The 14,395-nt window shown below is 28.3% G+C and overlaps 2 protein-coding genes and 1 long non-coding RNA gene across 4 annotated transcripts in view; all 3 read left to right on the top strand.

Annotated features, from left to right (window-relative positions):
• LOC135922016 (sodium- and chloride-dependent glycine transporter 1-like) overlaps nt 1-14,395 on the top strand; it is a 54,171-nt gene that overhangs the window by 12,036 nt on the left and 27,740 nt on the right. For both annotated transcript variants that reach the window (XM_065456422.1, XM_065456421.1), the window contains exons 3-4: nt 1,011-1,293; nt 4,812-4,944. In XM_065456422.1, the coding sequence (XP_065312494.1) occupies nt 1,011-1,293; nt 4,812-4,944 (416 nt within the window). The remainder of the gene's footprint in view (nt 1-1,010; nt 1,294-4,811; nt 4,945-14,395) is intronic.
• LOC135922018 (uncharacterized) lies at nt 4,951-5,486 on the top strand. The gene is made up of 3 exons (XR_010570699.1): nt 4,951-5,094; nt 5,137-5,229; nt 5,278-5,486. It is a non-coding gene; the product is annotated as an uncharacterized LOC135922018 (long non-coding RNA).
• LOC135922322 (uncharacterized) lies at nt 7,733-12,897 on the top strand. Its single transcript, XM_065456708.1, has 2 exons — nt 7,733-7,820; nt 11,144-12,897. The coding sequence occupies exon 2, from the start codon at nt 11,437-11,439 to the stop codon at nt 12,895-12,897; it is 1,461 nt and encodes a 486-aa protein (XP_065312780.1). The 5' UTR covers nt 7,733-7,820; nt 11,144-11,436.

The following is a 14,395-nucleotide window of genomic DNA, read 5'->3' on the forward strand; positions in this document are numbered from 1 at the left end:
TTTTATCAAATTTTACCTCAAAAATGTAAATCTTTTATTAGGGAAATTTTTAATAATTTTTATGCTTGACAAATCTTTCAAGATGAAATAAAAAATAAAACTTCAGGTTTTTATAAGTTATTGTAATATTTAGAAGATCAATTTTTTTTCCAAATATAACCATAGAGGGATTTTACTCCCTATATCTCCAGTTCTAATAAATTTAGGAAACTAAGGTTTTGGAATGACGTACAGATCACTTTAGGTATATCTATATGCTAAATTTTATTAAAATCTGAGAAGGTGGGGTTGTAAAGTGATTTATTTAATATGGAATGCCGCCCTCTTTTTTACCACCATTTTGATTTGCTTTACTAATTTAGGAATGAGGATAAATTAGTAGGATAGAAGCAGAACATGATTATATTTCAATAAAATTATATATTCTGTTCAGGATTCTTCACCTAATCATGCCATATGTTTCATCTAGCTACTCATCGGTTGATATGCGTATTATGAAAAAATTTCACTAAAATTAGTAGTATTAAATTTTAAGCAAAAATTTTATTGACCTGGCGAACCTAATTTTAAGATAATTTCCAGGTTCGAATTTACAGAAAATCAAATTTAAAAAAATTTGAAATGGAAAGAAAGTTAAAGGGGAAAAAGCTGAAATTTAACCGTAGTTAGATTATTTAGGCACTATATCTACGAAGGAGGGTAAATTCAGCCGCCTCTGAGGTCGGGGGGCTACCCCATCCGATGTAAATTCAAAATTTGGCATACTTAAAAAACGATAAAGTTTTTACCATATTTTATGAAGATAACAAATTTTGATTTCCTGAATATAAAATTTATTTTGATTCATATCCCAACCTTTATATATAATTTCCTTTTTTTGAGACTCTTTAAAATATGATTACTATTTGTAAATATCACTTCATAAACCATCAATTTTTTTACGAGTGACGCCTTTCCTTAATTCACTTGAATCGCCAATTTTAAACTTCCATATATCACACTCGATAAAGGTGTGGGTATAGGGACCGTATTATTGACAGCCATAGGTAGCACTTCCTACAATTTGCTAGTGGCCCTCATCCTTTTCTATTTGTTCGCCTCGTTTCGTTCCGACCTGCCTTGGGGCCATTGCGATCAAACCTGGAATACACCGGCTTGCGTCGTATTACGCGTGCTCAACGATACCAATGAAAACAACGGGACCACTAATGATTTAATTATTTATTCGCAATACAATTACAACATAACGACATCGCTCACCGACATCCAAACGTCCGCTTTCGAATTTTGGAGGTAAGTGATATAAGAAATAAAATATCTATTTAAGGTAAGAGTAATTCTATATTTGAACAGCCATCCATTATTTTAAAAAAGTGTCCTAAAATAAAATAGCTTATGGCCTTGTCACATATAAATATAATATAACTAATAACCACATATTATATACTAGAGAACCATTTTAAACATACTTTTTTATTTATATATAACACATAACACAGCTTAGAGGCTATTTTTTTATAAAATATCTTCTTTCGCTTTCAAATAAAAGTTTTTTTTAAAAAAAAGAAATTGCATATTTAAATATTTGATAATAAATACATTTGTTTGTAACTATGTACATATGGTTATTTTTTAAGGTCAATTTAAAGATTAGTAAAAATAATATTTCCTGTTAACAAATTAAACATATAAATAATACCAAAAAGTTTATTTTATGTTTTTTTAAAACTCCTATAAAACGCTGGGTGATTTTTTTTAATGATGGTCATCCGTCAAATGTTATTACAAAAATTGTTAGTTATTTATTTCGTACTGAGGAGGCGTAATATCCTTCTATAGACTAAATTTAAAGTATTTAGACAGAAATTGTTTTAAATTTGAGAACAAAAAATTTGTTGAATTCAAAAATATTTGTTTTTTGATCTGTCAATCCCTTAATATAAATTTATGCAGTATTCCATTCGTTTGGATGAGTATTTATAAAATATTTGTTTTCAAATTCCGATGTTTGCTGATTATGGATTATATATATTAATTACTTATCGTTAAAATGCTAGTCAAACTAAGATGATTAATCTTTGTCGTTTCCGTTAGTAGGTCAAATCGAATATTAGATATTTGATTTCAAAATTTCCAACCGAACAGTTTAGTATTCATAGTACAGATGGAATAATGTAATGTTTATATTCGCAATTCGATTTCTTTCTGATTTATAAGAAAAAGTTATGAAAAAATCCAAACATATTTTAAAAATAACTATTTGAAATATATTTATAAAAATAGCCATTCTTTTAGGCATAAAATTTTCCTGATTATTTAAATTATCTTGCAATTTATAAAATAATTATATTGATTTGGTTATAGGCAATTTTAAATAGGAAGCCGCTATCTCAATGAAAAAAAGATCAATACTTGCAACTTGCAAGTGTCAAAAAATAAAAAGAATATTTAATCACATAATTTAAAAAAAATTAATTATGAATATTTGTATTCTATTCGAAATTTAAAAATATTGGATTCAGAAATTTCGAATCGAATAAATTTTTGATAGGCCTAGCTCAGACTAATGATATAGGATACTACTCTGCTAATTCATTCAACATGATCCAGAGTTGTACAAAAGATCTTCTTTGAAGATTTTTGAGCGAGATCTAGCTCAAAAATTTGAGCAAGATCTTTGAAGATCGTAAAATTTGAAGATCTTTTATTTTTTAAAAATTTTGTGGATCTTTGAAGAACGCTGCGATCAACGATCTTCATGATATTTATTTTTTTACCCCTTTATTAAAAGCCCAGATGTTTTTCAATTTTCATCAAGGCAGGAGGAGAGGTATAAAACATAAAAGAAATTTTTTTTTTTTTCTCTTTAGCTTTCATTTTTTATGTTATTCATACAATCTCTTTTATCTATTTTATACTTCTTTATATTGGCTCTAACTTTATGGCCCCATTGAAGTTTTGGCCTTCCTCTTTTACGTTTGCCCATCACTTCCAAACTTTCAACTTTATTTCCTATGTAGTTCACAGGCCTTCTCATTGTGTGCCCATACCACCTAAGTCTGTTTACCATTTTGTCATCTGCATTTTTGGATTTGGCTTTTTTTTCCTGTATAGGGGTTTGTACCTCTTGATTCCACCACCATAGTTCTTTGTGTGATTTGTTGCCTCCCCTTGTCAAGCCTAGCGTCGATTTTGCAGTGTCTATTAATCTGGATGAAAGGTCTGTCCAGATTTTTTCACTGACTTGTTTGCATTGATTGCAAAGGCATCTGTCATTGTTTTTTGCAGTCTATTACATCTTTTAATCTTCTGCGAGAGATAAGCATGTAATCTATCTGGGTTTTCCTAGAGTACGTGCTCTCCTTCATCATTTCTTTCTCCGTATCCAAAACCACCATGATGCCTTTTGTAGCTATCTCTTGCTTTCCCCACATGCGCATTTAAGTCACCACCAATTATGACTAGGTCATCCTTAGGGATTTCCATTACAGCTTCATCAAGGATAGCTCTAAAGTCATCTTTCTCTTCTTCCTTGCAACCCGTTTGAGGAGCATATACTGATAGGATGTGTAGTATTGATTGACCAATGCAGAGTTTTATCTTCATTAGTCTATCAGAGATCTTGTTGACTTCTACTACTGAAGAGGTTAGGTCTTGGCTGAGGATGATGCCGACACCGTTCCTATTGCTAACAAGTCCATTATAGTACAATTTATACCTATCTCCAATCATCAAAGTTTTCTGTCCTTTCCATTTCGTCTCTTGTATACACGCTATATCAACTTTTCTCTTGTTCAACATTGATGCCAATTCTCTCGTCTTACCTTTAAGCGTTCCAATATTCAAACTTGCCAGTCTTGTCTTCTTTGCTTTGACCTTTACTTTATTTTTCACAGGATGGAGGTCTACACCCTGCGCGTCGCATGGAGGGAACGCCCTAGCTTTCATATTCATATTTTCATTTGTGTCCTTCATTTGTTTATTGGACAGGTATCCTTAGCACCCAGCCGTCCAGGCCTGTCGGTGACAAGGGTGTCATCTCTAAGCTCCGAAATTCATCAAACCATATGTCTTATCACATCAGTCATCGAAGAAAAACTTGAAAGTTTTTATGGTTCTTACCAGGATTGAACCCGCGTCCTTGTTCATACTCGTGTTTCCAAGCCTACATCTTACCCATTAGGCCACCCCGGCGATACAAAACATCAAAGAAATATTATATTAATAAAATTGAAAAACATCTGGGCTTTTAATAAAGGGGTAAAAAAATAAATATCATAGAGATCTTTGAAGATAGTTACACAAAATTTTTAAAAAATAAAAGATCTTCAAATTGATCTTTGAAGATCTTTTTATTTTGAGCAAATGTACAACTCTGCCATGATCTATGGTGACACGCCATTTTGTTTTCTAATAAGAAGCATTTTAAAATGAATGAATAGTCATTGTGGGTGAATATTGTATATATGCCAATGGTCTCGGAAAAATAAATGTATTCTTTCGAATTTGTATGACTAGAGAACGAGATAAAAACAGTATAAACAAATCCATTTTTAGAAATATATTTAGTAAACTAGAAAATATTTTTTTAGAATCAAGTTTCTTTTCTCTCATAAAATAAAAATAATTGGAGCATATTAAATGTAGTCTATTAAATTTTTAATTTATAATGATTTAATCGTCTGCTTGTTAATTTATTATTATAAACCATTATAGCGCTCGTGTAGAGCCAGCTTACAAATTCAATTTTTTTTCCAACATGGGCCCAAAAATATTGTTTATTTTACAATGTGTTATGTTTGATAATATAGCCACAGAGTTCTACAAATATCAGATGGTTTGCACAACATGGGTGATATAAACGTGAAATTAATGGGTTGTTTTTTCCTAGCGTGGATTCTGACGTTCCTGTGCCTAGTCAAGGGCATCAAAACTACGGGAAAGGTTTCTTAAAAATATAATTTTTTTTCTTTCATAGTCATGTTTTTAATGACCTAATCATTAAATTCTATCAAAATATATATCGTTATTTTTAGTCTTAACTACGACTCAAGTCGCGACTCGAGTTATTAACTTGAGTCGTGAACTCAACAGGTTAACTTAAATTTTATGAAACTCGATTACTTATATTATTAGTGTTGAATTGGTTGGTTGTTTAATATCCATACCTGGCGCTTGGCTCTAAAAATCGACTAAATCAGCTATGAACATAAACCCTAAGCATAACAGGTGAACTTAGTAAAGTATATAATGATAATTAAAAGTATCAATCGATAGATAATTAAAAGACCTATTGAATAGGCAACAAGCCAAGCGTTACTTCTCGATGGGTGAAGCTATTATTAGGGGGAGGTTAAAAATATTTGATATAGTTACTCATATAACTGATCATGAAAGACCTTGCTTAATTATATCATCCCGCAAGATATGCCTAGCATTAATTAATATTTATTTATTTTTAGTAAAATAATTTATTTTATTTATATTTAAATATTTTGTTATAATTTAATATTTTTTGTTTATATTATATTATGAAATTAAATATGCTTATATTATATAATGAAAATGGATTTATTTATTTCATGTTTTTTAATAAAAAAATGATATGCTGCTATTGTTTGTAATATTATTTTTGTCAATTTATTAGTGATTTTCAGGCCGAAAATTTTAAGCAAAAAATATTTTTTGAACATATTTTGATTTGATAAGAATTTTAAATCTTTTTTGTAAATAAATCTTTTTTGAGGAAATCTTTTGTGAACTTTATTATAAATAAACAATCTTTTGGATGAAATCTTATATATTTTTTTTAAGCATATTAAGAGAGGCGGTTTTATCTAAATTAATCAGGGCCGTAGCCAGGAATTTTCAGTTAGGGGGGGGGGGGCAGCTGCTTACTTAGGAGGGCCACTATTTTTTTTAAATAAAACAAATAATTAAGCATTCATAAATTTTTTGCTATTTTATACAAAAATTATTAATGTTATATGAATACAAAATAAGACTATAATATGAACATACATAATAATACTATAATATAATTCGACGATTTTTATTTTTAAATTTTAACATAAATGAATTAAAGGATAAATTTTGTGTTAATTTTTTTTATAAGCCATCTTTACTAAATTTTGCTTACTTTGATCTTTCATCGACCCTTTAGTGCTCGATAGAACTCTCTTTATTATAGAGAATGAAGCCACACAAGAAGCCGTTGGTACCCCAATGATGATGGCTACTTAGTAGCATTTATACAATTCTCTAAATGCATTATGATATTTTTTTATACATAATACCTAGGATATTTTCAAAATTATGTTTTTCTTTAACTTCTGCAGCTAATAATCATTTAGCTATTTCATTTTTATGATGTAAAGTTTCCATATTTAAGTTTAATAATTATTCTAATCGGGCCATTGTCCGATATAAAATAATCACTATAAAAGGGGGGAAATGCATTAAAACTTGATAGAAGATTATAATCATCTTGTGTAAATCTATCTAAAAAATTACCATAATAGTAATCAATAATTTTTTAATAATTCCATTTTAAAGAACTCTAATTGGATTCTTTTTCGCAATCAAATTGTAATTTGGTTTCGACTAAAAAATCTTGAAAATTTATAGGCGTTTTACTTACGCTTGATGATTTGTGGGAAGTGAGAATAAATTTTGCTAAAAGTTTTTCCGCCTTTATTCTAATCAAATCAATAGAATTATTGCTTCTTATATTTTTTAAATATATTGATCGTGGAATCAATACAATTTTTAGCATCCACTTGATAAGTACCTACTGACTGTAGATACTTATATAGTGGATCTATTTTTATTAATATCTCATAAATTATAATGGCTAATTTAGCATAATTTATATTAACGTATTGAGATAAAAGACCAGAGGTTTCGATAGAATCATGAGTGGAAACTCTGAATTAAGAATTCCTTTAGAAAAGTATACTAAAACTTCACCAATAGCCTCAAAATTAACATAAATGATGCGAGATGTTTCTAAATGACCAGTCCATTTCTGGTCTAAAAGTCTCTTAAGAGTATGGCCTGCATATTTACAGGATACGTTAAACCGCCTAAAAAATTATGCAATGCATTGAATAAATTAAAATAATTAGAAATGATAATAATATTATTATACCAATTTTGAGCCTCCAGCCTCTGGTCTAAAAGTCTCTTAAGAGTATGGCCTGCATATTTACAGGATACGTTAAACCTCCCAAAAAATTATGCAATGCATTGAATAAATTATAAAGATTAGAAATGATAACAATATTATTAAATTTTGAGCCACAAGATGCAACATGTAGTTGTAGCAATGTATGAAAGGAACTTTTTTATTAATTTTTTTTTGAAATAGGGTTTGCACTCTACCATTTCGGTCAAACATAACGTTTGCACCATCATATGCTTGGTTTATCATATTCGTTGAATTAATATTTAACTCATTAAGTTGCTTTAAAATGCAATTAGTAATGCTTCAGAAAGACACTGTAAATTAATAATCTCTATTAAATTTTCTAGGACTTCTCCAAAAAAATATAAATAATTATGCTCAGGTTTTCACAACATGATGCATCTTTTGTCACATCAGCTAAGACACGATATAATTATTTTTTAAAGGAGTGAAAAGAACCTTTATAAAAAAACGTTAAACCGGTAAAGCAAAATAAAATTTATGATTCTAATTTTTTACATTATTTTCCTTGTGGTGTAATTATATATTTAACCATATTTCCGTCGTTATTTATAATTTTAATTATTAAATGATCAAAATATGTGTGATCTGATATCCATATATCCTTAATAAAGTATGTATTAATTTTTTAACTATTACTTAAATTTATCCACAATCTTTTAATTATGCAAAATATCTAAATAAACAATTTTTAGATTTTTGATTTAGTTGTATTTATTAAATTAATTTAAGTATAATATCAGGCCTTTATTATAAATATTATAATTTGTGTTACATTATAAATTCTATTTAGTTTATCAAATAATTTTAGTATATTATATTTGTCTAACCTCATTTTTTTGTATTTATTTCTTATAGTATTAGAACCATATTCCTATTTTTTATGTTTTAGTATGCAAAATAGCCAATTTTTGATTTAGTTGCATTTTTAATTAAGTATAATATCACCACCCACCCTTGAATATGATAGTAGGCTATTATTTAAATTTTAAAATTACCAAATTTATGAGGTTTTAAATTTTTTATAAAATTTTGGCATTTGAGTATATTTTAAAGCATTAGTAAATATATATGACCTTTATTATAAATAATAGTTTGTTACATTATAAATTCTAATTAGTTAAATAATTTTAATATATTTGTTATTTCTGACCTCATTTTTTTGTATTTATTTCTTATAGTATTAGAACCATATTCCTATTTTTTATGTTTTAGTATGCAAAATATCAAAATAGCCAATTTGATTTAGTTGCATTTATTTAATTAATTATAATATCACCACCCACCCTTGAATATGATAGTAGGCTATTATTTAAATTTCAAAATTACCAAATTTATGAAGTTTTAATTTTATATATTATTTATAAAATTTTGGCATTTGAGTATATTTGAAAGCATTAGTTTTCTTAGTAATAATATCCATATAATTTGGCTTTAAAACTTGGCAGTATTATCAGTTTCAATTTTACAATATTTGTTTGCACAAATCTCATTTTTTTTTATTTACATTAATAATTAATAAAAATTTACTTTAATTGCTTTTAGAAATATGGTCCGTCTCAGAGTTAACCCAGTCCGTTCATTTTTTAGTTATAATATTCTCTTAAGTGAATCAACCTGTATAATAGATAATTGCATAATGATAATTAAAGGTGTCCATGCAGCTAATTTAGAAAGTCATATTCAAAGGTATCATTCTAAAGAATATGAATCCCTAACTACAAAAATTTAAAGCTTTCCAAGCCTTTGAAATCAATATCAAAGTCTAGCCATAATATTTCTATTGAGCAGGCATTAAATTCTCTTATCAAAATTAAAATGGATAAAAACAATTAGTAAATTCGTGCATAGAACTTATTACTGTACATGGCCGGCCATTTAGCTTATTAGATGATTTAGCTTTTAAAAAAATTATCAACCCAATTATAACAGGACTTGGGGATAATTTTTCTATAAATTCAGAAAATATGAGGAATAATATTAATACAATGGCCAGCAAATGCCTTGCTAATATAAAAAAAGAAATATTCAATAAAATGATTTCTGTTAAATTAGATATTGCAACAAGGTCTGACAGAGCTATTCTAGGCGTCAATATTCAATTTATATCTGATAAAAAAATACAATTACGATCAATATGCATGAGAGAACTTACTGAAAAGCATACCTCGGAAAATATCAAAAAAGTTATTTTAGAAATATTTAAAACACACAACATAGATATTAACAAGATATATAGCATAACTACTGATAATGCATCCAATATGATTAAGTTAATCACATTTAATGTAGCATGAAAATATTGACGACAAAGATATGATGTTATCACATGAGAATAATTTATCAAATATTAGTAATATCGACGACATTGATGAAACTGATAATATTATATTTAGGATGACTGGAGCCTTGTTAGTTGGAGTTCGATGCGCCTCCCACACATTTCATTTGGCGATAAATGATTGCATCAAATCGTCACCTAATGAATTATTGATTTAAAGCCAGATCATTGTGCAAAAAAATTCGCAGACATACTTCATTAAATATCTAACCCGTCTAAATCTTAAAAAGCCCCTTATAGATTGCTGTACCAGGTGGAATTCTAAAGATTGTTAGAATTTAGAATTAAGTTTATTGTGATGAAATGGAAATGGATCAAGGCATTGATCTTTGTGAAGATGAATGGGATATAATTAAAGATATTTTGAAAGCTATGAAGCCTTCTTATATATTGACAAAAATTCTTCAAACTGAACAATTAAAATTGGGCGATTTTTATGCTGCTTGGCTAAATTGTCTAATAGAAACACAAAAGGTACAAACACCTTTTTCTCAGCACCTTTCAACATGTATCAAGGAAAGAGGCGAATATTAGAAATGATGCCTTTTGTGCAGCCTTATATTTGGACCCACGTTATCAGATATTGCTGACAGAAGATGAAAAATTGACTGCCAAAGATCATTTAAATAAAACATGGAAAGCAATTCAGGTCCACATATTTTATTTAGCCTTATTTTGATTATTGTCCGGATTTATTTTAATAGTTATTTTTCATTTAAAATATATAGGCCTTGGAAAATGATGATAGCCTAGAAATGCATATATTGCAATCTACCTCTAGCTCTAAAGATCATAAAACAGATGATGAATTAGAAAAGCTTCTGATAGCCCATGAGTCGGATTTTAAAAAAGCTACTTCAAATGCACACAAAGAAATATTAGAAATATTATTGAATCGTTTGAAGGTGTTGAAAGGATCGACAAAAAAGTTTTTATCAGGGTTGGCATGTTGGTCAATTGACCGGTCAAATTCTGACCGGAGGAGTATTTGACCGGTCAAATAGGTCAAATACTCTAAAATATTAATGGCGAATAAATATTTTGATATAATTAACTAGTATGCATTAAAAGCATGTTTATCAATCTTATTAGGTTACAATTATTTAAAAAATTATTTGTATCATGAATTGTTAAAAACAAAAGAATTTTTTTATTGTTAAAATATAAATATGTAATTTTTCTAAATATAGTAATATTTTTAGTTATTTTTTTGCCTAATCATTGCCGTTTCTCGCCTTCTTTATTTTTTTCAATTCATTTTTCTTAAAAAAAATAAAAATACCCGATTTATTATAATCATAATATAATTTTTTCATTCTTATTTTTTATTTAATATTTAGCCGAGTATAAATTATATTAATTCTCATTTGTTTTACTTACACTTGCTATATTTGGTTTTTAAAATTATTTTTCATTTTAATTGTTCTGGTCAGATTTACGGAATATTATTCAATTCTGGTAAAAAGTTATATATATTATATTATATTTAAATATTAAGAAATTATTGGAATAATTGGTCGATAATTATAAAATAGTTAAGATTGATTAACTTTACAATAATCAAAATCATTTTTTGTTAAATTTTAATATATTAGGGATTATGGTCAAACCAAAGCATCATGTTTGGAAACATTTTCAAGAAGTACGCGATGGTAAATCAGTTAAAGCGGTGTGCAAGTTTTGCAAGATGTCCTATATCACCCACGTTGATAGAATGGTCAAACATTTATTAAGCAGCTGTACTATGTGCCCTGTTATAATTAAGTAAAAATTTTATTCCAATTCCAAAATATCAATCTCTACAAAAAATATCACAAATGTAATTTGTAATACTTCTAAGTCTAACTCTAATGAAGAATTGGGTGAAATTAGTGAGAATGATTATCAAATGAACAATATTTTGTCTTGTGACTCAGGAGAATTTGATTCCATTATTTCTAATCAATCTACAAGCAAGGCGATTAAATATAAATCTCAATCTTGTATAACCGGTTTCATAGATAGAATTAATCCCAAAGAAAAAAATGAGCTGGATCAATTGTTTGCAAAGGCTGTATATGCGAGCAATTTACCTTTCCACATCACTGAAAATCCCTACATCCAAGAATTTTTTAAAAAAATACGTCCTATTTACACATTACCCAGGAGAAGGCAGCTGGCTGGATATCTTCTAGACAAAGCGTCAGGTGATATGGAGGTGAGAGATGCAGATATAATAGATAAAGGTCCTTATTTATCAATTGTATCAGATGGCTGGAGCAACATTAGAAACGAGAGTATTATTAATTTTATGGTAATGACGCCTGTTCCAGTGCTCTACAAATTTCTAAATACTGAGGAAAATCGCCTTACGGCAGATTCTATTGCCCAGGAATTTAAAAATGCAATTCATGAATTGAATCCGGTAAAAGTATATTCTTTAGTTACTGTTAATGCCGCTAACATGAAAGCAGCCTGGAGAATTCTAAAATCTGAATCTTTTTATAATCATATACAATGTTATGGTTGTGCAGCGCATACATTGCAGTTATTCTTTCACGATTTTGAACTATTGAACGCCTTCAGGGACCATATTTCAATAATTAAAAAAATTGTTAAATTTTTCAAGAATAAACACATACCAGCTACAGTATTTTCCCGTAATAAGAATCTTCATGGCATACCATCTACATTAAGTACAATTAGCCAAACAAGATGGGCATCGTCAATAAAATGTATGGAGCAAATTCAAATATGCAAGAAAGCTCTAAAAGCATCAGTTGTTGAAGAAGCTGTTTGTGATAATTGTCCCATAGAAATTACCAATAATATATTAAACGAAGAATTTTGGACGAAAAATTTAAAATTTTTAGCTATACTCCAACCTTTAGCTACCTCATTGTTGAAAGTGCAAGGGGATAAATGTACTTTGGCCCAAGTAAAAAACGAGATGCTTAATTTGGAAAAACACATAATACAATCATGCCATGATTCTATATTTTCTCCATCTCAAGAAAAAAAAATTAAGGTTATGTTTGAAAAGAGAAAAACTGATATATGTGCTCACAATGCTGCTTATTTATTGCAATATCAAGGGGAGCATCTTACTAATACTGAATTTGATGAAGCATGTAATATAATACAAGAATTGGGTATTTTACAAGGTGGTGATAATCAAAATATTTTGAGTAATATAGTAAATTTCAGAAGCAAAAGCGGTATATTTAATAGCCATAATATGTGGAAAGTTGTAACTTCCATAAGAAACAATCAAATTTCGGCCTCAAGTTGGTGGAATGCATTTTGCCCACCTTGCCCATTAAGAGAAGTCGCTAATATTTTACTCAGGGTTGGCAAGTCGGTCAATTGACCAGTCAAATTCAGTCAATTGACTGGTCAATTGACCCTAGAAGTATTTGACCTGTCAAATACGGTCAAATACTCTAAAAAATTTAAATGAAAAATAAATTAAAAATATGTTTAAAAAAGGGAAAAACGATGTAAATACATGTGATCACAATGTTTGCTTATTTTTTGTGTCCACAATATCAAGAGGAAAACTCACAAGTATGTGATATAATTCAAGAATTAGCTATTTTACAAGGTAGTGATGACCAAAATATTTTAAGTGATATAATTAATTTCAGAAGCAAAAACAGCATGTTTAATATAGCAAATTATGTGGAAAGTAACCAGAAACAATCAATTCCGACCTAGTTAATAGATTAAACTTTGTCCACCCTGCCCATTAAGAGACTAACAATTCCTAGTTCTACTTCTCCTTTAGAAAGAAATAGGTCGATTTGGGTTAATATTCTTATGAAAATGGAAATCGATTGAAGATCTAAGACATCAGGAAAATTGATTAAAAAATATTAAAGAATATGATAATATTGAATATGAATCAGAACAAAACTCTGCTACAGAGAGCTACATGTTACTTATTGAATGACAATGAATTTAAAAAATTAATATTATAGATTCATTTTACTATTGTATTCAAAATAAAGTTAATATTAACTTAAAAAAACATATATTTGAATTTGACCCCATTTGACCGTATTTGACTATATTTGACCTGTCAAATATCGGTCAATTGACCGAAACGTATTTGACCGGTCAAATGCACAACCCTGATTTTACTAACATTTCCTAGTTCGACTTCTTCTTCTGAAAGAAATTGGTCGGTTTGGGGCAATATTCACACGAAAAACAGAAATAGATTAAAGGCTTCTACAGCAGGAAAATTAGTAAGAGTGTATCATAATTTAAGATTGATTAAAATTATTTAAGAAAATAATGATATTGAATATGAATCGGAACAATACTCTGCCACGGAGGGTGAAACATTGACTATAGAATGAATTAAAAATATTATGATATTTATTATTATACATAGATTTATTGTAATATTATATAAATGCAAAATAAAGTTAATATTGTTGTAAAAAACATTTATTTGAATTTGACCATATTTGACCGGTCAAATATCGGTCAATTAACCGAATTTATTTGACCGGTCAAATGCACAACCCTGGTTTTTATATTTTGGGAATCGAAAAAATTTGAATATCCAGAATTGTATAAACTTGCTCTTATAGCACTGGCAGTTCCAGCAACCCAAGTTTCTGTAGAAAGGGCCTTTTCGGGGCTAAAATTTGTGTTATCGCCTCAACGAACAAATATGAATCCATTTATATTAGAAAATATATTACTTATATATACCTTCAAATAATATATTTAAAAATGAGTTATTTTGAATCATATATTTTTTTTATATATAATTTATATATGTTTTTAATAAAAAATAAATTAGTGATGGCAAAATTTTTAATAAATTTATAATTAAAATCATTATATGATAGTGT

Source organism: Gordionus sp. m RMFG-2023, chromosome 1 (assembly GCF_954871325.1).
Source record: "Gordionus sp. m RMFG-2023 chromosome 1, tfGorSpeb1-WG-v2, whole genome shotgun sequence".
In the NCBI taxonomy this organism is placed as follows: Eukaryota; Metazoa; Nematomorpha; class Gordioida; order Chordodea; family Parachordodidae; genus Gordionus; species Gordionus sp. m RMFG-2023.